At 53.7% G+C, this 23840-nt stretch overlaps 1 protein-coding gene across 3 annotated transcripts in view; it reads left to right on the forward strand.

The window, feature by feature from the left end:
- The first annotated feature begins 8496 nt into the window (after nucleotides 1–8496).
- The window catches only part of LOC143671336 (serine/threonine-protein phosphatase 2A regulatory subunit B'' subunit beta-like), a 56446-nt gene continuing 41102 nt past the window's right edge, over nucleotides 8497–23840 (forward strand). The window contains exon 1 of one of the 3 annotated variants that reach the window (XM_077146459.1): nucleotides 8497–8811. In XM_077146459.1, the coding sequence (XP_077002574.1) occupies nucleotides 8497–8811 (315 nt within the window). Of the gene's footprint in view, nucleotides 8812–18448; nucleotides 18597–23840 lie in introns of those variants that run through there. The other 2 variants (XM_077146460.1, XM_077146461.1) reach the window with 2 other exon arrangements.

Genomic DNA, 23840 nt, shown 5'->3' on the forward strand with positions numbered 1-23840 from the left:
AGCTACTTTTATAAGATTTAAACTCAGTCCTCCTTCAGGGCTCAGGTTCTAGACATTCTTTTTTTCTTTGGGACAAGGAGTCATCTCCGTTGTACTGATGCCCAGCTTTGAAAATAAACAGAATTTACAGAATGTGCCTGATGGGTGCAGCTTCTCAAAACAGCCTTGGAGCACCATGTCCACTCGCCAGACAGATTCCTGGGCTTCACACCATCTGGGGGAGCCCCCATTTCAGAAAGCATCTGGATTCTACAAAGCTCCCAGGCACTAGGGTAACTTTCCTGAACATGCAACTTCCAGATGGGTCCCTGGTCCAGATAAGTCCTGAAATGCAGAGGGCCCAGCCTCTCCAGAACATCAGCTAGTTCCACCCTGCATCCAATATCCTGGACAGCCCCTTTTAACATGAAAAAGTTAAAATGAGCATAGTCCAAATATCCCTAAAGAATGGAAGAAAGATCAAAGGTGATGGTGGAGTTACCCAGAGAAGGTTGGATTTAACAAACAAGTATGAATGCTGAATCATATTGATATTTCTTTTAGTCTCCAGCATCGCAGAGCAGCTAGAAGGAAAACCTGAAACAGTGGAATGGTAAGCCAAACCAAACTCTGGAGTCTGTTCTGTAACTACTTGTTGAAGTGCATTTTGAAAATCATTGCTTTTTCTTCCCTTTATTTGTGCACATGTTATATTTAACAATAAAAAATGTTTTAAAAAAAAAAAAGCATCAGGAGCATGAGTAAAAAGTCCCTCCACCTGAGGGGTTTGAAACACCAGGAATGTATTCTGTCTACATTCTGGAGGCCAGAAGTCCAACCTCCAGGGGTGAGCAGGGCCGTGCCCCCTCCAGGGCTCTAGGGGCTCCTCCCTGCCTTATCCAGGGGTGGACAGGGCCGTGCTCCCTCCCAGGCTCCAGGGCTCCTCCTGCCTCCTCCAGGGGTGGGCAGGGCCGTGCTCCCTCCAGGGCTCCAGGGCTCCTCCCTGCCTCCTCCAGGTGTGGGCAGGGTCGTGCTCCCTTTGAGGCTCCAAGTCTCCTCCCTGCCTCCTCCAGGGGTGGGCAGGGCCGTGCTCCCTCTGAAGCTCCAGGGCTCCTCCTGTCTCCTCCAGGGGTGGGCAGGGCCGTGCTCCCTCCCAGGCTCCAGGGTCTCCTCCCTGCCTCCTCCAGGTGTGGGCAGGGCTGTGCTCCCTCCCAGGCTCCAGGGCTCCTCCTGCGTCCTCCAGGGGTGGGCAGGGTTGTGCTCCCTTTGAGGCTCCAAGGTTCCTCCTGTCTCCTCCCAGGGGTGGGCAGGGCCGTGCTCCCTCCAGGGCTCCAGGGCTCCTCCCCGCTTCCTCCAGCTCCTGAGGCCCGGCATCCCTTGGCTTGTGGCTGAACCATTCCAGGCTTGGCTCCGTCTCCTCATGAGCTCCTTCTCTGTCTCCTCCAGGTGTCTCCCAAAAGGACACTTGTCTTGGATTTAGGATCCACTTGTATTTTGCAGGGTCATCTCATCTGAGGATCCTTAACTTCATGTGCTTCCCAAGATGTAGCTTGTTACCCCGAGAGCACCTGAGTGTGAGGACAGCAGGAAAGCAGCCCTCTCTACAGGAACAGTTTTCACTCTGTAAGGGTGACGCGGGGCTGGGCCGTGGTGATTGTCTGCTGCTACGTCCACCTCCACCCAAACCCTGTGTTCTAGTCTGCTAGCTGCCGGGACACAAGGTACCAGAAATGGAACGGCTTTTTAAAATGGGAATTTAATCAGTTGCTAGTTGACAACTGTGAGGCGATGAGAATGTCCAAATTAAAACAAGTCTATAAAAATGTCCAAATCAAGGCACCCACAGGAGGTTACCTTCACTAAAGAAAGGCCGATGACATTCAGGGTTTCTCTCTCAGCTGGAAAGGCACATGGGGAACATGGCTACGTCTGCTAGTTTTCTCCCCAGGCTTCTTGCTTCATGAAGCTCCCCCAGGGATGTTTTCCTTCTTCATCTCCAAAGCTCTCTGGCTGCCTGGGCTCTGTGGCTCTTGTGGCCCTCTCCAAAACGTTTCCTCTTTTAAAGGATTCCAATAAAGTGATCAAGACCCACCTTCAATGGGTAGAGACATGTTTCTGTGGAAAACATCTAATCCAAAATTACTACCCACAATTGGATGGGTTGCATCTCCACGGAAACGATCAAAAAGCTCCCACCCAGCAATACTGAATGAGGATTAAAGGACATGGCTTTTCTGGGGTCCACCACAGACTCAAACCAGGAAACCCTGTTCACCCACTGTTGACTTTCCTCAAAGGCCTTAGTTCCTGCTTCAGGAAAACAGGTTCCTTCATCAGATCTGCATCAGCAGATGGTCCTAGAGATCCAGCATGAAGGGACACGTGAAGCGTGAGGCACGTGGGCACCAGGAATGAGCTCTGCAGGAAACCTCAAGAACCCAACAGGCATCTGAGGAGGCAGGGGACACGCAGGGACCCAGACGGAAAGCCTGACGCCTGCGGGAAGTTAGTGAGAGGACAGCAAGTCTTAGTGGCCAGGCTTGAGCATGGATGAGCTCACGGTGGTGTCCAAGGTCCCAAATCATGGTTTCGGCAGGACAGGCGTCCTCCCCGAAATCGGGAGTTCTGCTGCCAGCTTGTCCCAATCTCAGGCTACCTTGTCTGCATCTACCCCTGGTCACAGGACCCACGTGTGCTTGCTCCCTCTCCTCCGTCTCTCCCTGTCTCTCTGCCCGTGTATTTGTCCTCCTGGATCTGCCAACTTCTGGCTCTGTCCTCTCTCTGACACTGGCTTCCAGTTTCTTCTCTTTGGAACCCCCCCCAGCGGTGCCGCCGTAGCGCGTTCTGATGGCTCCATTCACACAGAGGGCACAGCAGGCTGAGAACAAGTTTGCTGGACTCGTGATTCAGTCTGCCCAGGAGTATGTGTGCCCCAAGCGCCACCCCCAACCCCAACCTCTCCTCTCCCCTCCTCCACCCCTTCCCCTCCCTAACCATTCCTGATTCCCTTGTGGCACCTCCCGGCCCTTGGCAGTTTTCTTCCCTGGCTGCGAGCTTTTTGATCGTTTCCATGGAGATGCGACCCACCCAATTGTGGGTAGTAATTTTGGATTAGGCGTTTTCCACAGAGACATGTCTCTATCCATTGAAGGTGGGTCTTGATCACTTTATTGGAATCCTTTAAAAGAGGAAACGTTTTGGAGAGGGCCACAACAGCCACAGAGCCCAGGTAGCCAGAGAGCTTTGGAGATGAAGAAGGAAACGCCCCAGGGGAGCTTCATGAAGCAAGAAGCCTGGGGAGAAAGCTAGCAGATGTCGCCATGTTCCCCATGTGCCTTTCCAGTTGAGAGAGAAAACCTGAATGTCTTCGGCCTTTCTTAAGTGAAGGTAACCTCCCGTGAGTGCCTTAATTTGGACATTTTTATAGACTTAATTTGGACATTCTCATGGCCTCACAGTTGTCAACTAGCAACTGATTAAATTCCCGTTTTAAAAAGCCGTTCCATTTCTGGTATATTGCATTCTGGCAGCTAGCAGACTAGAAAACACGGTTTTTTCTCTACTTAAATGCTTCGATTATCTGGTTTCCTCTCTCTTTTCTTTTGTTTTTTGCATTTTAGAAATTGCGGTGAGATTGAGATAACTCGAAATTAAATGTTTCCAGGTGCACATCTAGGGGCTTTTCCCTAACTCTAACTCTTATTGAGTTCCCAGACGTCGTCACCGCTGGGTACACCCCTTCACGTCAAATGCCAAAGGACCTTTCCAGTTGCATTTCTTACCTTCCCATTGCATACGTATCACTTTCCAGTACGAATCTCCCCAAAAAACCCAGTGTAGATAGACAGTGCCTCTATGGAGCTCCCCTTCCCTCCCTTCATCGGCAACTTCTCCCTGCACTGATTTTTCTACCACATCCACGCTGTTTTGTGCAAGTCCATTTGCATCATACAGTCATCTCATCGCCCTCTTCCACTCCCGCAGTCCGTCTTTGAGGCGATGGGCTGTGTTTATTGTGCACGTCACTGGCATGTTGTACACACTCCTATGACCCAGTTCTAATGAGTTTAACTATGCCTCATTCAGTCTGTAAATAAACTAAGAGAGAAGACCAGGAGAGGCAGGCAAGCTGATAGCAAGGAATCGCATCGAGTACCAAGTACTGCAGCTGCACACAAACCCTAAAAGCAGACTCGGGAAGTAAAAAGGCCCCACACTTCTTTAGGAAAGGACCAAAAGGGCTACACAGGGCTCTCTCGGGGCCTGAAATCAGAGTTAAATCGGTGATAAAGAATCACCCAAGGAAAGGGTGGGCCACAGTGGCTCAGTGGCAGAGCTCTCGCCTGCCATGACAGAGGCCCGGTTTTGATTCCTGGTGTCTGCCCATGTATTAAAAAATAACAAAAATATGTCTTTAAAAAAAAAAGAATCAAGGAAATAAAGTGAACATCTGAAAAAGTTTGAGAAAAAATAACATTATTTTTGTAAAAACCCTTTCCTTGTTAACGAAAGTATAAGGGCAAGTTTGAACACTCCCCATTGTTTTTAGCAATTGAGACTTTTCTTAGAATTGCTATGGTTGCAGTTGCTATGAATTAGTTTCGTCTTTTGTTCAACAACCTTATTCTTTTAAAGCTCTTCAAAATGGTTGCCCACAATATAAATTATTTTTTAAAAATTTGTAGGTCAACATGGCATCTTGCTAAAACTGCTTAATAGGAATCTTTTGATGGATTTTGTTTGTTTTGTTTGTTCTGGTTGTAGTAAAACCACAGAATGGAAGCAATAACCATAAAACCCGATGTTTGGTTTGCTGAAGCTGTCGGAATGCAATATACCAAAATGGGTTGGCTTTTTCAATGGGGATTTATGAGTTTACAAATTTACAGTTCTGAGGCCTTGAAGATGTCCCAAAGTATCCACAGGAGGTCACCTTCTTTTTAGGCAGACCACGGGCACCGGGCTCCGGTCACCCAGGAGGGTACTTGCCCAGCATCTGCTGCCCCTTTGCTCCCAGGTTGCCTCCAGCTCCTGACTTCAGGAGCTCCTCTGAGCTGCTGCGTGGTCTCACTCAGCTTCTCAGGTGCTCTGCTCCATGAGGGTCTCTTAATCTCATCTCTTAGCATCTCCGAGCTCTCTGGGCTGTTTCCATGTGTCCTTTATCTTCTCAAGGACTCCAGTGTGGGGATTAAGAGCCATCTTGAAGGGGGAGGGGCGGCATCATGCCTCGACTGAAACAACCTAATCAGAAGGTCCCACCTGCAACAGGTCTGCACCCACAGGATGGGATTCAAAGAGCATGGCCTTAACGTGGGACAGAAATCCTGGAGTGAGCTGAGACTCAGCATCAAGGGATTGAGAAAAACCCTAGAATGAGCTGAGAATTAACATCAAGGGATTGAGAGAACCTTCTCGACCAAAAGGGGGAAGAGGGAAATGAGACAAAGTGTCAATGGCTGAGAGATTCCAAACAGGGTCGAGAGGTTATCCTGGAGGTTATTCTTACGCATTAAGTAGATATCACCTTGTTGTTCACGATGTAATGGAGAGGCTGGAGGGAACTGCCTGAAAATGTAGAGCTGTGTTTCAGTAGCCGTGTTTCTTGATGATGATTGTATAATGATATAGCTTTCACAATGTGACTGTGTGATTGTGAAAACCTTGTGTCTGATGCTCCTTTTATCTACCTTGTCAACAGACGAGTAAGAACATATGGAATAAAAATAAATAATGGGGGAACAAGTGTTAAAATAAATTTAGTTTGAAATGCTAGTGATCAATGAAAGGGAGGGGTAAGGGATACGGCATGTACGACTTTTTTTGTTTTCTTTTTATTTATTTTTCTCGTCTTTTTATTTCTTTTTCTGAATTGATGCAAATGTTCTAAGAAATGATCATGATGATGAATATGCAACTATATGATGATATTGTGAATTACTGATTATACACGTAGAACAGAATGATCAAAATAGGAATGTTTGAATTTGGTGTTTTTTTATTTAAAAAACAAATAAATAAATAATAATTTTAAAAAAAAGAGCATGGCCTTTTCTAACAGCTCCAAGTGGCTATTTTGAGAGAAAAATCACTTGAAATTAAACATATGCACATCTGTGGCTACGCAGGAGTCTCTGCTCTAATGGGAGAAACAGGGATTAACCGAAGAAAACCTCAGCTTGGCTGAACGTGGCATGACAACAATGACTCCCATCACTCTCTGATCTCAAGCTGCACAAACAAAAACAGTGAGGTGGGACCCGACTCTCCACCTTCTCAGGTGTGAGAAGTCAGGTATGCCCTGGGACTACCTGGGCTCTTCTTAGGAGGTGGGTTTGGATTCAGCTGGCCAGGTGGAGACTGCACTTCTAACCTGCTCCGGGCGGGGCTGCCCTGCAGGTACAGGCTGGCCCCGGCAGGCCTCTGGGCTCAAGTGCACTGAAGACAGAGAGGTCGCCTCCTCTCCCGCCTGCACACGCGAGGACACAGGGAAACAAACCCAGCCCTTTGTCCCTGGGCCCACTCCCCCACGCAGGGTGCTCTGGGCTCTTCCTCTCCGGCTGCCATCTCTTCCCCTCTGGCTGGCCCGCCCCCATCCTTCCTTCTCCGGGACAGCTCGGGTGCGGACGGCATGGCAGAGCTTCCCACCTGCCTGGCCTCAGCCAGGACGAAGGCGGAGGGCAGAATTCCACTGCTGTCTGGGTGTGGCTGGCCCACCCCTGGGCCCCACAGATCAGCTCTGTCCACGGAGGTCCGTGGCCTTCGAGGCGGCCAGCACAGGCTGAAGGGACACTCTGTTTCCCTCCGGGTTTATTTCTGGCCAGCGGGCAGCCCCACAAGCGCTGCCTTAGCCTCGGGAATATCCCCAGGCATATAAAGCGGTCTTGTGCCCGCACTCAAAAAGGCCTTTTCCCAGAAAACCACACTGACGAATTTAACAGTGACTTACAGCTTATTCCACAGCCCGGCGTGAAAAGCGGGCTTGTTCCGTGAAAAGATTGCTGTACTGATAAACTCAAACGGGTGTGGACACCCGTATTCAAGCTTCCGTCCAGAATCCCTGCATTGTGCACCCAAACAAGGGCTGCCCAGTTAGTAAAAATAGCTGCCCCCGGCTCTCAGGACCAGGTATGTGCGGATGTTTTCCCCAATGTAAAACACAAACCTGGCTTTAATCACCTTCACATAAAATAAAAGCAGCACTTTTAACAGTTCTTCAGTGACTGATAACTACAAGCCCCAAGGCAGGAAAACTTAGGTCTCAAGAGCCTTTGTAAAGGCTCCTTGTAAGGAGGGAGGACAGTAAGAAGTTTTCTCATAAAGTTACGTTCATCTAGCGATGCATAAGAAAAAAACTCTCAAAATAAAAACGACGCACAGCGCACAGAGGGTGCACCCGTGCAGGGGATGACGGGCAGTGTCCAATGCTCCCTGAAGGTCAGTCAGCTTTATTCTGATTAGGCTGCAGAGCGAATAAAGAAAAGTATACTCTAATATAAGCTAATTCTAGGACAAAGGCGATTTAAGTATTCAACTTAGCCGCTCTTGAATTAGATTTATTTATGTCCATTAGAAAAGCAGTTCATTCCCAAGGTAAGATGTAAGATTCCCTGTCCGGGGGGGGCTTTGAGGAGCCCTCTCCCCACCCCAGCACGTGCGGTTTGGATGCTGCCTGATCCCGTCGCATAAGCTGCTCAGAGAAACTCCCCTAATCTTCTCCAATTGTTTACTGTAACCGTCAGCGTGCCTCCCACGACTATTTCAGGGGTCTCCAGAATGCGTTCTCAACAGCGAGCTCCGTTCGCAGGCAATGCACCGCAGAGGCACCGAGCTCACTCCCCCCCAACCATCTGTGCACAACCTCTGTACCCCAGCGCACGCCCGGCTTTGCACAGGCTCAGGCTGCCCCACTCGAGGGGCCTCTGCAGCGCCAGGCCCCGCGCGCGCTAGTCCCAGCGCGCGTCCCCGCCCTCGGGGGCAAGCATCGCGCATGCTCAGCCGGCCAGCCTCCCGCCCGCTCCCGGCGGGCACGCATCGCGCATGCTCACACCTACGCGGTCCTAAGGCCGCCTCGCCAGCGGGGTCCGGGGAGCCAAGGGGCGGCAAGGCCTGCAGAGGGCTGGAGGGAACCGGCCCATCCCCCCCACCGCGTTCCCCGTCCCCTCGTCCGGACCCCCGGCCACCACCAACTACCCCGGCCGAGACTCCGGCCCGGTGCGAGCGGCCCCGCGGCGTCGGGGGGCGGGGCCGTGCGTGTCGCCGCGATGACGCAGGCGGCGTGATGACGCACTACGGAGCGACGGCGGTGGGAGCGCGGCCTGCGCGCCCGTTTTGAAGCTGCCGGGGCCGGCGCGGGCCTCCCTGTCAGGCCGCCTTCCCGCTGTGCGGCCGCCGAACCCTCGGCCCCCGCCCCTCGGCCCTCGCCTCCCCGCTGTGCGGCCGCCGGCCCTCGGCCCCCGCCCCTCGGCCCTCGCCTCCCTGTGCGGCCGCCGGCCCGGGGCGAGAGGCGCAGGTCCGGCCATGCCGCCCGGCAAGGTGCTGCAGCCGGTCCTGAAGATGAAGGTGGACGAGCTGTTCCTGTGCTGGCTCAGCGAGTCCAGCACGCAGGCCATGCTCCGCGACTGCCTGCGCCGCGTCCGCGCGCCTGCCGGGCCGCCCCTGGGAGGCGGGGACGCCGGGCCCACGCCCGCCCCGCCCGCCGCCGCCGCCGCCGCGCTCCACGCGCCCCACGCCCCGCGGAAGCCGGCCGCCCCCGCGCTGCCCCTGAGCGCCGCGCCCAGCCCCCGCGGCGGGACCCACGCCCGAGGAGCGCGCAGGCCCGCGGGGACCCGAGGAGTAAGTCTCTGCCCCTCCTAGCGCCGCCACAGGTAACTCCGGCCGTACCTGCGCGCGTGCGCGTGGGGCCGACGCTGCCGCGGGAAGGCCGGGCGGGGAGAGGCGTGGGGGCCGCGCCCGGCCCCCGGGGCCCGAGTGGTGCAAAACTGACCGTCGGGCGCTGCGGATGCCCAGGCGTGGGGTCCACTCCCCCCCGGGGCCCGAGTGGTGCAAAACTGACCGTCGGGCGCTGCGGATGCCCAGGCGTGGGGTCCACTCCCCCCGCCCCCCCCGGGGCCCAAGTGTTGCAAAACTGACCGTCGGGCGCTGTGGTACCCACAGAATCCTAGTCTGCTTTCTGTACTTTGTTTTCGGGGTTTCGCGGAGCTGGGCTCACAGTTCTTCCGCTTAGGAGATGGTTTGAGATCCAGTCCCATGGCTGCTGGTCAGTGGTGGTTCTCCTGGGGTCGGTGCCATGGTCTGTGGTGACTGCAGTTTCCTGTCGATTCCAGCTCCAGGGACCTTAGGGCTGTGCAGTCTGTTTGTGGTGTGTAAACCTGCTGTGGACGTGCATACAGGTCACTGTGCAGACTACAGGGTCAGTACCTGGAACGGAGTGTTTTTCGTGGTTGGTTCTGTGCAGGATCCTTGTGCAAGTAGAAGTAAAATATTTACAACTGTTGATCACCATCCAAAAACGTGTGTTCCCTTTTCTTTCATGGATGCCTGTGCTGGTGAAGTTTCTTGAGATAATGGGGATTGGCTTGAGTCCAAGTGAGCTTTCCTGCCTGGGACCTCACAGTCAGGAGGGAAAGTCCTCTCCTCCGCCTGCAGCTGTGTGTAGGGGCTTCCTTTCCTGGGGCATCCTGGAAGGGGCTTGTCCGCAGAAGGCTGACCTTGAGACACCCCATACGCACACTGTCCCGCTACCCTGAGAGGGCCTCATTGCCCACTTGTAGGGAGCCCTGGTTTAAGGGGGCCTAGAACCTGGAGTCGTTCCCCCCACCATCCGCTGTCCTGTGAGGTCCTCACTCCTCACTCTTGGGGCGCCCTGGTTTCAGGGGACCTGGAACCCCCACCCACCCACCATCCTGTCATCTTGCGATGTCCTCACTCCTCACTCTTGGGTAGCTCTGATTAAGGGGGCCCGGAACATGGAGTGCCCTTCCACCATTGTCCTGCCATGAGAGGTTCTCACTTGTCAGTCTTGGGGAGCTCTGATTTAGGGTGCCCAGGCCTGGGGAACCCCCACCATCCCGCTGCCCTGAGTGGTGCCGTATGTGTTAGCTAATTGTCTTTGTGTGAAGGAAAGGTAGATTTGCCAGATCTTTAGGACTGGGTTCAGGTTGCAACTTGGAACCAGGCTCTGCGCCCCCTTGGTGTTTCCATTTCAGAGACTGGGCCTTGAGACAGCATTCCTCCTTGTAAAGCTGGCAGGGGGCTTCACCACCTCCTAAGAAGGTTTGCATACACCTCAAAGGGCAGAGAAAGGACTTCAGGTTTTCTCAGGGACGTGCTGAATGCAGAGGTGGAGAAGAGTGTTTTTCACACTTTGCACCAGGGAAAGTTAACTTCTTATCGATTTGTGTTTACCCTTCACAAGCAAGGGTGGGGAGCAGGAGCGTGGGGACCCACCCTCTGCATTGCGACCCCCTGGGCAGGCTTCCCTGTGTCCAGGCCGTAGGTTTGTCTGGGTGTCGTCAGGCCTTGGAAGGGAGGTGGAATCTGGTTCTCTCATTTCAGAAGAAAATTGTGAGCAAAGACCTGGTTGGTAGGTGCTGCAAGAGGGCAGGTCAGATTCAAAAGTCGTCCGATCTGTGCACTTTCAGAGGTGCCGTCTCTTCCAGGGCCAGATGGCATGTTCTTTAAGGGAATTTTAGTGACCGCTTACTAGAGAAAAACAATAGATGACACCTCCCACCCTACCCCCATCACCATTTTCTAATATGACTGCTTCAGTAGTAATTTTGTTTTTATTGGTTTACACATAGGGAATGGTTTTTGTCAGTAATTCAAGGCTTTACTGTGGAAAGGTCTCAGAGTTTGGGTCCCGAGGTTGTGGGTTTGTAAACTCTTTGCAGAAGCATCTTTGAAAGGCTCTGTAGGAGAGACGCCATAGCAGCCCTGCACCTGTGTATTGCTGTAATCAGTTCGGGAACACTCCCACCCCACGGCCACCCTGAGGCCCGGCCTGGGCTCTCAGACTCAGTCACCAGAATCAGAGGTGAAAATGTGGCTCAGCCCCACCCAGGGTTCCAGGTTCCACGGGCCTGGGCTGGACATGGGCTTTTCTGGCTGGTACCCCAGGCCGCTGTGCCGGGGTCTCCATGCCGAGGCCAGACAGTAGGACAGTCACTCACTCAGCGAGAGGAGCGTGAGGCCCTGGCCAGGGGCACCAGTTCACAGAGGGCAGGACCAGCTGAAGGGCCTGCCATGGTCCAGGACCTCGTCCTTCTCCACCAGGGTCTTGTTTCTGGCCCGAGAGATGGGAGGGCTGGGGGACGTGCAGGTGGGGTGGGTGTCCACTGCAGCAGACCAGCGCACTGTCGACTCAGTGCAGTGGTGTCTGATGCTCTTAGGAAGGGAGCACCTGGACTGTCCTTTTTCCTTGGCTCGGCGGCTCCCCAGAGAGTGTGAAGAGGCGGAGAGCAGCACTGTGGCTCCCCACGTAGGAGCTTGCTTGGCCTCAGCTCTGATTAAGCTGAAATACTGGCTTCAGCGAGGGGAAAAAAAAGTGCAGTGTCTTTTGAAGGTTCACACTTTCTGAAATATTAGGTTTTTATCGTAACTTACTAGTCTTACATAAGCTACTCCAGTTGTAGGGTCTTTCTATTTTCAAAGGCTTAGATAAAAGTTCAGGCCGTGTCATGCTGAGGCTCGCTATTGTGGAAGTGAAAATGAGCGTATTAACCACTCTAGTGATTCCCACTCGGTTGGGTGTGTGGAGGGGTTTCCCCCAGGGGACACTTGGCAGCTTCTGGAGCCATTTTCATTGGTCACAGCTAGGCCGGAGGGAGCCACATGCATGCACCGAGCACGGTGAGGCCAGGGGCGCTGAATGTCCTGAGAGCACACAGCCAAGAACCACTTGCCCAGAGGTCCTCAGACCAGGGCTATGGAGCCTGTGTGCAGTGAGTCTTCTCTCGTGGGCTTTCACAGGTCCCATGTGTAGACCTCAGGGTCAGCCCCTGTGGACCTTCACTCGTAGGTACTTTAACCTAACAGAGTTGGGGGTCAGTTATGGCTTTAAAGATACAACACTGTCAGGACCCTTGGTGTCCTTAGCCCAAATTTTGGATCATTTTCTTATTTATTGGATTTCCTGTGTTACTAGTTATGCTTTTAAGTGTAGGTGATCAGAAAAGCATTTTCTCATAGAAAATAAGTCCCACTCCTTTACATGTGTAATGTCCTAAAAGAGCATATATTTGCTCATTGAGTAAGAGATTTTATTCTAAAGAGTATCTGTGTTTGTATTGAGTGCATTTGTCTTCACATGCATTGTGCCGGTTTGAAACTCTTACATACCCCAGAAAAGCCTTTAATTCGTATCAGTCTTGTGGGGCCAGTTAGGGTAGAAACTTTGATTGGATTGTTCCTTGGAGATGTGCACACCCAATTTTGGTGGTTGCCTTTCGATTAGCTGGAGACGTGACTCCACCCATTCGTGGTTGGTCTGGAGTCTTTGAAAGAAACCTCAGATGCAGGCTGTTCGAAAACTGTTGCTTCAGAGCTCCTAGACACACCGATGTTTGGAGATGCTTGGAGTGCCAACCTAGAAAGTAGACGCTTACACACAGACGTTTGGAGATGTCACCATGTATCTCCCCATGAGATGATGATGAGCCAGAACCCAGAGTTGTGTCCTGGAGGAGCTGAGTGAGCCCCACAGATGCTCACGGAGGAAACCACTGGCATCAGAAGCTGGAAGCAACAGAACCAGGAGCAAGGACCTGCAGCACCAGCCACGTGCTTTCCTGTGAGACAGACATCGGCCTTCCTTGAGTCAAGGTATCTTTCTCTGGATGTCTTAGTTTGGACATTTTTATGGCCTTAGAGCTGTAAACCTGTAACAATAAATTTCCTTTTCAAAAGCCATTCCATTTCTGGTATATTGCATTCCTACAGCTTTAGCAAAAATCTGGTTAGCAAATCATGTTTATCATGTCTTTTTTTTTTTTCTTTCTATCTTGAAAGTGTAGTCTGTCATGTAAAAACCTTTGCCAAGCCCAAGATCAAAAGAATATTCTTCAGGTGCAAATGTTCCAAGAAATGATCATGATGATGAATATGCAACTATGCGATGATACTGTGAATTACTGATTATATATGTAGAGCGGAATGATCAGAAGTTATGAATGTTTGCGTTTGGTGTTTTTTTGGTATTTTAAAAAAATTTTTAAATTAATTAAAAAAGAATATTCTTTGATGTTTCTTCTAGGAGACATATAGATTTGGTGTAACAGTTGGCTTTTCTCAGTTAATTGTGTGTGTGCTCTGGAGTCTTGGTCTTGGAGTCCCTGCTCCTCTCCCCCGGTCTCCATGTCTGACTGGACCCCAGTACCACTCCGTCTCACCGCAGTAGCTTAGAAGTAGGTGTGAAATCAGTCTTCCCTTTGTGTTCTTTTTCAAGTTGTTGAGTTTGCCACGTCTTTTGCATTTCTGGGTAAACTTTAGAATCGCCTTGTGCTAGTTTGAAATGATGTAGGTGCCGTAGAAAAGCCGTGTTTTAATCCTAATCCCATTTTGTAAAGGCACCCATTTCTTCTAATCCCTATTCGGTACTGAATGTTTGAAATTGTAATTAGATCATCTCCAGGGAGATGTGATTCGATCAAGAGTGGTTGTTAAGCCGGATTAGCTGGAGGCGTGTCTCCACCCATTTGGGTGGGTCTTGATTAGTTTCTGGAGTCCTATGAAAGAGGAAACATTTTGGAGAAAGAAAGATTCAAGAGAGAGCAGAGCAGAATGACACAGCTGCAAGAAATCGTCCACCAGCCATGACCTTTGGAGATAAAGAAGGAACACGCCTCCTGGGGAGCTTCATGAAACAGGACGCCAGGAGAGGAAGATAGCAGATGACGCTGTGTTCACCATGTGCCCTTCCAGATGAGAGAGAAACTCTGTGTTCGCCATGTGCCCTTCCACTTGAGAGAGAAACCTTGAACTTCAGTGGCCTTCTCGAACCAAGGTATCTTTCCCTGGATGCCTTTGATTGGACATTTCTATAGATTTGTTTTCATTGGGACAGTTTCTCGGCCTTAGAACTGTAAACTAGCTATTTATTACATTCCCCTTTTAAAAAGCCATTCTGTTTCTGGTGTATTGCATTCCAGCAGCTGGCAAACCAGAACACACCTCACTGGTGTTGATACGAGGACTCTGCTGAGGTTTCATGGGCGGCCCGTTGGTCCCCAGAACCTCCTGAAGAATTGAGGTTTCTGGTCTGTGGACACGAGAATCTCTGCAGCTGTCTCCGTCTCCTTCTGTTTTTCTCAGCAGTTTGTGGTTTGGTGTTTGGCCCCTGCAGTTCTTTTGTTTGGCTGATTCCTGAGTATTTTACTCTTTTGATGCTGTTGTGAATGGAATCATTTCTTAATTTCACCTACAATTGTGCATTGCTGGCATGTGCAGATGCTGTTGCTCTCGTGTCCCATGAGCTTTTAAACACTCTTCTTAGCTTTCGTAATTATGGAGAGATTCATTCGGATTTTCTGCACACAAGACCATGTCATTATGGATAAAAACTGTTTTACTTCTTCTCTTCCCGTTTGTTTGCCCTTAATTTCTTTTTCTTGCCCAACTGCACCAATGAGCACCTCTAGTCCTGCACTCAGAAGTGATGAGAGCACTCATCCTTCTCGTTCCCAGTCTTTGGAAGAAAGCCTCACTTTTACCAGTTACAAAGTTTTTTTTGTAGACGTCGTTTATCAGGTTGGAGGAAGTTCCCTTCTGCTCCTGGTTTCTTGAGCATTTTTAACGTGAATGCCTGCAGGGTTCATCAAGTCTTTATTGATCCCATGATTGTCAGTGCAGTGCTGGGTTCATTGACTTTGCGTTGTCCAACCAAGCTTGCTTTCCTTGGACGATGTTTTAGTTTGCTAAAGCTGCCCGAGGTGTAAAATATTAGAAATGGAATGGCCTTTAAAAACTCAGTTTATTAAGTTACAAGTTTACAGTTCTAAGGCCATAAAACTGTCCAAACTAAGGCAATCAGAGAAAGACACCTTGACTCAAGAAAGGCCGATGGCATCATGGGACAGAAACCCTAGAATGAGCTGAGACTCAGCATCAAGGGATTGAGAAAACCTTGACCAAAAGGGGGAAAGAGAGAAATGAGACTAAGTATCAAGGGCTGAGAGATTCCAAACAGAGTCGAGAGGTTATCCTGGAGGTTATTCTTATGCATTAAATAGATATCACCTTGTTCTTCAAGATGTAAGGGAGAGGCTGGAGGGAACTGCCTGAAAATGTAGAGCTGTGTTCCAGCAGCCATGTTTCTTGAAGATGATTGAATAATGATACAGCTGTCACAATGTGACTGTGTGATTGTGAAAACCTTGTGTCTGATGCTGCTTTTATCTACCTTGTCAACAGACAAGTAGAACATATGGAATAAAAATAAATAATAGGGGGAACAAATGTTAAAATAAACTTAGTTTGAAGTGCTAGTGATCAGTGAAAGCTAGGGGTAAGGGGTATGGTATGTATAATCTTTTTTTTTCTGTTTTCATTTTATCTCTTTTTCTATTGTCTTTTTACTTCTTTTTCTGAATTAATGCAAATGTTCTAAGAAATGATGAATATGCAACTAAATGATGATATTGTGAATTACTGATTATCTATGTTAATGTTTTATTACGTTTGTTAAATTTTTTTAAATTAATAAATAAATTTAAAAAAAAGAAAGGCTGATGGGTCCAGAACACCTTCCCCAGGGGCGTTTTCTTTCTGCATCTCCAGATCTCTGGGTCTCATGTTGGGTCTGAAGCAACTGTTCTCTAAGCTTCTACCTCCGAGGTTTCTCCAAAATGTTTCCCTTTTTAAAGGGCTCCAGTCAACTCAACAGGACCCACCCTGAGTAGGTGGGTCACGTCTCCCTCAAATCAGAGGGCCACACTCACACTCGGTGTGTCACAGCATCATGGGAGTAATTAACCAAAAGGTCCGCTGTGTCCCGTCTCCATGGACACAGTCCAGTCAAAGGTGCCCACCCTAAATGAACACAAGACTGGATCGGGATTAAAACGTGACTTTCATAGGGGTACACAGTAGCCCCAGACTGGCCAGATAGACCCACTGGGACATCGTTAATAAATTTTTTATAGGCTGCTGATTCTCTTTGCCTCGGGAGAGATGGACTTGGGGTTAGAGGGGCAAGTTGGAGGAGAGACAGGGTCAGGGTCAGGTGGAGAGGTAGGGTCAGGAGTGGGAGCTGAGGAGAGATGGGGTACGGTCAGGGGAAGAGTTGGGCATGGTCAGGGGAGGGAGTTGGATGAAGAGAGTCGGGGTCAGGGAAGGGAAGGGAGTAGGAAAGAGATGGGGTCAGGGTCAGGAGACAGAGTCGGGTATAGAGAGACAAGCTGATGGTCAGGAGAAGGGGTAGATGAGGAAAGATAGAAGTTCCTGGGTCTTGGGTGGGCGCTTTGCCCTCCCCTGGCATCATTTCCTTGGCATCTTTGCCCCTTTGGTGTGTGAGGGCTCTGGGCTGCTGGGCACTCCTGGTGGGGACGGGAAGGTGGTCGTAGCAATTAGAGTGTCCTGGGAGCCGAGGGCTGCCCCTGCTGCCCTGCCTGGGAACCAGGGAAGGGGGCCAGGAGCATGAGTGACTGGCCTGCAAGGCTCTTTGATTCTTTAGGGGACGACTAGGAATGGGGTGGGTTCCAGGCAGCGGGCAGTTGTCCTGAGCTCAGTGGGATCCTGTGCTGAGGGTAGCAGGCAGGGGTGAAGTTTGAACGACTCAGGTCTGTGGATCATATGGGCCTCGCAGGGGCTGCTCAGGACTGCCCGTCCCACTGCGCTCTCTCCTGTGCACGCTCCCTGCCCGTACACTGCACTCTCTCCCACTTTCTCTGTGTTCTCTCCATGTTCTCTGCCCATTCTCTCTATGCTCTCTCCATTCTCCATGTATTCTCTGCGTGATCTCTCCATGTTCTGTGCCTGCTCTCTCTGTGTTCTCTGTGTTCTCTGCCTGCTCTCTGCATGTTGTCTGCACACTTCCGCACGCTCAGAACTATCCCCCACATCCCTTCGTGTTGCATCCCATCCCAAGGCTGTCTCCCTGGGAAGGAGGCTTTCTCGGCTGGCTCCTCATTTAATATTTTTTTGTCCTGGCGCGGGCAGCGTGGTAGAAGAAGCCAACTAGAACCCAGGTGCAGCTCAGGCTTCCTGTCCATGCAGGACCGTGTCTGGGGAAAGGTCTTAGATGGCCCATTTTATAGCCCTGTCCCTGGTCCGTCAGTTTGCTGTCCTTGCTGTGCCTGGGGGCTGGCCTTGCCCTCTGCTCTCCTGTATGTGTGAGTGCTGCGTTGCTATGCGTTGCTGTGGCTCCCGGTGGGGGCTGACCTTCCACAGCTGTCCACAGCCTTCACACAGGGCCTTTGGGGCAGCAGCTGCAGAGGCTGTGCGTCAGAGACATCAAACTTTATTTGGATGTTCCCAGGGCAGCCTGTTTTCACCCTCCCATGCCCTTCTTTTCTTGTTTTAAGTATGTCCCCCAAAGTCTAGTTGTCCAAATACAAAATGGTAGAAGAGCTAAATCCTGTGTGTTTTCCTGGCCTTTGGAGAGCTGCAGCTGACGTGTGTGTGTGTTGAGTGTGTTCTGTGAAGTGGACCTGAGCAGTTGGTTTTGGCATGCCACTGGGGGTGCCTACCTGGCTGCCTTCCTGGGGTGGCAGCTCTGCTCCCTGCATGGGGCCTCACGGCTCTCCCTAGCCTCCTGCCCTGTCGTGCCCCCATGGACCCAGTTTCCTTGGAGGAACCCTTTGTTCTCCTTCCTCGTGGGAGGTGAAGACGTGCACCCCTCGTTTACGAGCAGTGGGTCCCCTTGGGCTCCATGCCGTCACGTGTTCTGCAGAGCTCATCCTCAGTGACCTGGGCAGTGGTCCAGGCCTACACTCTGCCAGCTGCTCAGCAGGGACACTCTGGGGGGATGCTCCGAGGGGCAGGGGCTGCTCTGGGGGCGGGGGTCACTGTATGGAGCTGCTTGGAGGGGCTGGGCCGCTCTGGGGGTCAGGGGCTGCTCTGGGGAGACACTCTGAGGGGCAGGGCTGCTCTGGGGGATGGGCCATTCAGGGGGTCAGGGGCTGCTCGGGGGGACAGGACGCTCTGGGGGTCAGGCGACGCTCTGGGGGTCAGGGGACGCTCGGGGACAGGGGATGCTCTGAGGGACAGGGGACGCTCTGGGGGCAGGGGTCACTATGGAACTGCTCAGAGTGGCCCGGGCCGCTGTGGGGGCTGCTCTGGGGCAGGGCCTCCCTGCAGGCCGGGCACTGTGCAGCCCCTCCCCGCCTCCTGGGAGGAGGCCCCAGCCTGAGGAATGCAGCCCCAGGCTGGTCCCCACGCCGCGGCCAGCTGGCTGCAGCCTGCGGAGCCCCCCCGCCCGCCCTGGCAGCTGCCACCCGGCCCCTGCTCCGCCCAGGCCCCCGGCCCGGCCACCCATGCGAGCCGAGAGCATGAGGCTCCGGGAGCTGTCCCTGCGGCAGGACCCCGACCTGAGAAAGGAGCTGGCCCTCCTGGCGCGGGGCTGCGACTTTGTCCTCCCCTCGCGCTTCAAGAAGAGACTGAAGGCCTTCCGGCAAGTGCAGGTGTGCGGCCGGCGGCCTCCCGGGAGCGGGCGGTGTCGGGAAGTGTGGACCTGTAGGCCGGGGTGAGCCGTGGGGGCTCCACGCTGCCCCCAAAACTAAGCACTCCTCCTGCAGAGCTGCCTGACGTGCCTTAGGGAAGGGGATCTTAACCCCTTCTAAAGGGGCACAGCCTTGCCTTCCTGTAGAGGGGCACAGCCTTTCCTTCCTGTAGAGGGGCGCAGCCTTTCCTTCCTGTAGAGGGGTGCCAGTCTTTCCTTCCTGTAGAGGGGCGCAATCTTTCCTTCCTGTAGAGGGGCGCAGCCTTTCCTTCCTGTACAGGGGCGCAACCTTTACTTCCTGTAGAGGGGCGCAGCCTTTCCTTCCTGTAGAGGGGCGCAGCCTTTCCTTCCTGTAGAGGGGCGCAGCCTTTCCTTCCTGTAGAGGGGTGCCAGTCTTTCCTTCCTGTACAGGGGCGCAGTCTTTCCTTCCTGTACAGGGGTGCAGCCTTTCCTTCCTGTAGAGGGGTGCAGCCTTTCCTTCCTGTAGAGGGGTGCAGCCTTTCCTTCCTAAAGGGGTGCCAGTCTTTCCTTCCTGTAGAGGGGTGCAGTCTTTCCTTCCTAAAGGGGTGTCAGTCTTTCCTTCCTGTAGAGGGGTGCAGTCTTTCCTTCCTGTAGAGGGGTGCAGCCTTTCATTCCTGTAGAGGGGTGCCAGTCTTTCCTTTCTGTAGAGGGGTACAGCCTTTCCTTCCTAAAGGGGTGCCAGTCTTTCCTTCCTGTAGAGGGGGTGCAGTCTTTCCTTCCTAAAGGGGTGCCAGTCTTTCCTTCCTGTAGAGGGGTACAGCCTTTCCTTCCTGTAGAGGGTTGCAGCCTTGCCTTCCTGTAGAGGGGTACAGCCTTGCCTTCCTGTAGAGGGGTGCAGCTTTTCCTTCCTAAAGGGGTGCCAGTCTTTCCTTCCTGTAGAGGGGCACAGTCTTTCCTTCCTGTAGAGGGGTGCAGCCTTTCCTTCCTAAAGGGGTGCCAGCCTTTCCTTCCTATAGAGGGGTACAGTCTTTCCTTTCTGTAGAGGGGTGCAGCCTTTACTTCCTGTAGAGGGGTGCAGCCTTTCCTTCCTAAAGGGGTGCCAGCCTTCCTCTCTATAGAGGTACCAGCCCTTCGTTTTGCGTGTTTCCCCCAGGCACTGAGATGGACACTGTGTGGGAATTTAGGTGCATATGTTTTGAGGAGGGTGTCTGCAGAGAGCCTATACATGTAGTCATCCCGTGGGGAGGAGAAGGGGCTGCAAGGCCGGCAGGGAGACCCGTGGGGAAGAGAGGGTCTGCATGGCCGGCAGGGAGGCCCGAGGGGAGGAGAAGGGCTGCATGACCAGCAGGAGGGCAGGCACCCCTTCTGTGTCGGGGTTCGGGGCATGGGGCATGTTGAAAACTTGCATTTCTTCTGTCTGAGGAATTCACGTCATTCAGTGGTCAGAAAATTTGATTGAACCGAGTCATGGTATTTTGAACATAAAAAAAGGGCCTACTCTGCTATTTTAATTGGGTAAGTTTTTCTGCGGAAGGAGAGAGTTGTAGATTGACTTCTGTCTTTAAGGAAAGTGTCCTTAGAACTATCGTTTGAGACCCTGAGAGTGAAACCGAAGCGCAGTGACTTGCTTGGGGGTGGCGGGAGCGCGTCTCACGGCATTCTCTTACGTGGGGAGCAGGCGTGTTTGATGGACTCCAGGGGCCCTTTCCTGCGTCCTCTTTCCCAGGCTGGGGCAGAAGCCACTCAGGGAAACACACACTGCCCTAGGGAGACTTGATTATACAAAAATCGCGTCTTGGGGGACAAATTTCATGAATTCCTCTAACAGAAAGTTGTGTCATGTTACAGAAGACACGTTCCCACGCTGCTGGGCCTCCTGCGAGTGGACGGATGTTGTTGGCTGTGGGTGTTCTTGGGTTGGGCAGGCACGGCGGCCGGGGTGGATGGCTGGGGTGGGCAGTCGGGGTAGGCGGCTGGGGTGGGCGGCCAGTGTGGGTGGGGAGGGCGGCTGGGGTGACGGGAAGGCAGTAGGAGTGGGCTGTCGGGGTAGGTGAATGGGCTGGGGTGGACAGTCAGGGTGGATGGCCAGGGTGGGCGGCTGGAGTAGTGGTTGGATGGTTGGAGTGGACGGCCAGGGTGGCAGGCGGGCAGCGGGGTGGACAGTCAGAGTGAGCTGTCAGGGTGGGCAGTTGGCGTGGTGCTCAGCGGTTGTCTTCACAGTCCATTGTTTAGGGGTGGCCTCGAGTGGGCATTGGCCACACGAGGGTGGGGGTGGCATGGAGGAAGCCCCCGACCAGACACTGGGTGGCTGGTGGCTGCTCTGAGGGAGGGCTGGGGTCTCAGCATGTGGGCCATGGGGAAGGGCTTCACTTCTGGGTCCTGTGGCCAGCACCTCCTCTCCCGTCCTGCACCTCCATTCACGGTGGTCATCTGTCACACCTAGTGAGCCCCTGACAAAGGTGTCGCCCTCCTCGACTTCCGCAGCCTCCCTTTTGTCCTTGTCTTGCATCCATCCGAGCCCCCTCCCTGTCCCTGTCAATGCAGTTCCCTTCTGCCTCAGCCTGCCCTGTGGGTATTCCAGCGTGCGTCCGCCTGGAGGGAGGGATGCCCACTAGTCCTCTAGGTGCTGCAGCGCAGGGGGCGGGGGGCTCCAAGGGAGGGCAGGGGTCTCGGTGCGTGGGGTTTTGTCAGCTCGTGCAGGGCGGGGGTCTCGGTGCGTGGGGTTGTGTCAGTGCATGGAGGGCAGCGGTCTCTGTGCCTGGGCCAGGTGTCTGCTCTTGCACCCCTGGCTTCCCTGCCTACCATCCTCTGTCTGTGCCCTGGGGAAACACCTGGGCTGTCACTTTGGTTGCCGTGGGAACCATGGCCCTGTCCGCCCCTCTGACCTTGCCCCCGTGGGTTCTTCCTGCGTCCTCCCCACGCTCGCCCTGGCGTGTCGCAGGCCCTCTGTGTTTTGAGGGGCCCTGGGCTGGCTGACTGCACTGGCAGCTCCTCTGGGTGGTCAGTACCTGCCTTCACCTCTGGTGAGACGCGTGCTGGTGCTCACATGTGGGTGCACACTCATGTGGTGGGTGCACTCGTCCATCAGTGCTCGCCCGGGGGGTGCACACTTGTCCGTTAGTTCCCATATGGCAGGTGCACACTTATTCATGGGAGCCTGCTTGGTGAGTGCACGCTCATCTGTCAGTGCCTGTGTTGTGGGCACACACTCATCTATTGATACCTGGGTGCTGGGCACATACTTTTCTGTTGGCACCATGCTGTGGGTGCACACTTGTCCACCAGTGCCCACGTGGTGGCACACACACATCAGTGCCCATATACTGGGTGCACGCTTGTCTATCAGTGCCCATGCAGTGGGTGCACACTCATCTGCACATACTGTTGAACCCACGTGTCAGAGCCGGTGTGCGGGTGCACACTCATCCATCAGTGTTCACACAGTGAGTGCACACTCGTGTGCACATGCTGTGGAGTCCATGTGTCAGGGCCGGTGTGTGTGTGCATGCTCAGAGGTTTCAGCCTGGCGCCCGCCTGTTGGTACCACCCACAGCACCTTTGCAGAACTGGTGTCAGCCCTGGTGATGTCTGAGCCAGATACAGAGCCAGCCGCCAAGCTCAGATAGCAGCCCCAATCGGCTCCAGCCTGGATGTCCCTGCCTGCCGGGGCTGTCTGCCCTCCCACCCAGGCTGTGTGTCCATCTGCCCTCCCACCCAGGCTGCACATCCATCTCTCTGCCCTTCCCCCAGGCTGTTTATCCGTCTGTCTGCCTTCCCACCCAGAACGCACGTCCATCTGTCTGTCCTCCCAACACAGGCTGCACAGCCATCTGTCTGCTCTCCTATCCTGGGCTGTATGTCTGTCCATCTGCTCTCTTTTCCCAGGCTGTGTGTCTGTTCCTCCACCCTCATGCCCTGGGCTGTGCCAGTGTCAGCAATCCCGTCCCAGGCTGGGCATCCTGTCTGCTCTTCCATCCCGGGCTGCACAGCCGCTGAATGTCCTCCTGTCCCAGGCTGTGTATGTCCCTCTGTCCTCCCATCCCAAGCTGTGCATCTGTCTGCCTGCCCTCCTGTCCCAGGCTGTGCGTCTGTCTGTCTGACTTCCCGTCCTGGGCTGCGTGTTCGTCCCTGCACCCTCCCATCCTAGACTGTGCTTCCACCTATCTGCCCTTCTGTTCCGGCTGCACATCTGTTTGTGTGCCCTCTCATCCTGGGCTGTGTGTCCGTCCCTCCACCCTCCCGCCCTGGGCTGTGTGTCCGTCCCTCTTCTCATCCCAGGCTATGTCCATATCTCCCCTCACTCACCCTGGGCTGCGCATCCATCTCTCTCTGCCCTGCTGTCCCGGGTCCATCCCTCCACCCTCCCGTCCCAGGTTGTGTCCCTCTCTCCACCCTCCTGTCCTGGGTTGCACGTCCATTTGTCTGCCCTCCTCTCCTACCCCAGGCCGTGTCCGTGTGTCTGCCATCCCACCCAGGCTGGGCATCCACCCTCCACCCAGGAACAATCTCCCCCCGGGTAGGTGCCCTTGGAGAACCTGGGGCCCTGGGCCCTGCTGGGAGGTGGGCGGCCCCTTTCCCGTGGCCCGGCTGCGTCTGTGGCTCTTTCCAGATCCTAGCTCTTTCCTTCAGCCGTGGAGCCCCTGGCTCAGGGCCAGGCATACCCACGACCCACTGCCGGCTCCCAGGTCAGAGCACAGACGCGGGGAGGTGCACACAGAGGCTTGCCTCGCCACGTGTCGTCCGTCGGCAGTGTGCACGCTGCAGCAGAAGCGTGGCACATTGGACGGCCAGCGGTGGCTTCTGTGCGCACCACACTGCCGAGTGCACGTGCCTTGTGCTGCCTGCCGGGTCGCAGCCCCTGATCCTGGGATACAAGAGCTCGAGTGCCCTGGAGCCGCTCAGGAAGAGTCCCGGAGCCGTGCTGGGCGTGGGGCTGGGGTGCTGGACGCTCCAGAGGTGCGGGCCGCGTCTGCGTGGCACGCTTGGGGGCCTTGGGAAACCAGCAGAGCCCTGCATTTGGGTCCTTGTGGAGAACAGTCCTGCTCTGGAATCCCTCCTGGACCCCACGTGTCCTACCCTGGTCAGCTTCCCCTCGCTGGGGTCTCAGCATCCATCTATCTTTCAAAAGTGCTGCCCGGGCTGCCGGCCTCCTGTGCGTGGTGTATAAGCTGAGAGCGGGACGCCACCTGCTTGTGTCTGAGAGATTGCACTCCTCCACATCCTCCGTCCCCCAGTGGCTCTCTCT

Source organism: Tamandua tetradactyla, chromosome X, assembly GCF_023851605.1.
Source record: "Tamandua tetradactyla isolate mTamTet1 chromosome X, mTamTet1.pri, whole genome shotgun sequence".
Lineage (NCBI taxonomy): Eukaryota > Metazoa > Chordata > Mammalia > Pilosa > Myrmecophagidae > Tamandua > Tamandua tetradactyla.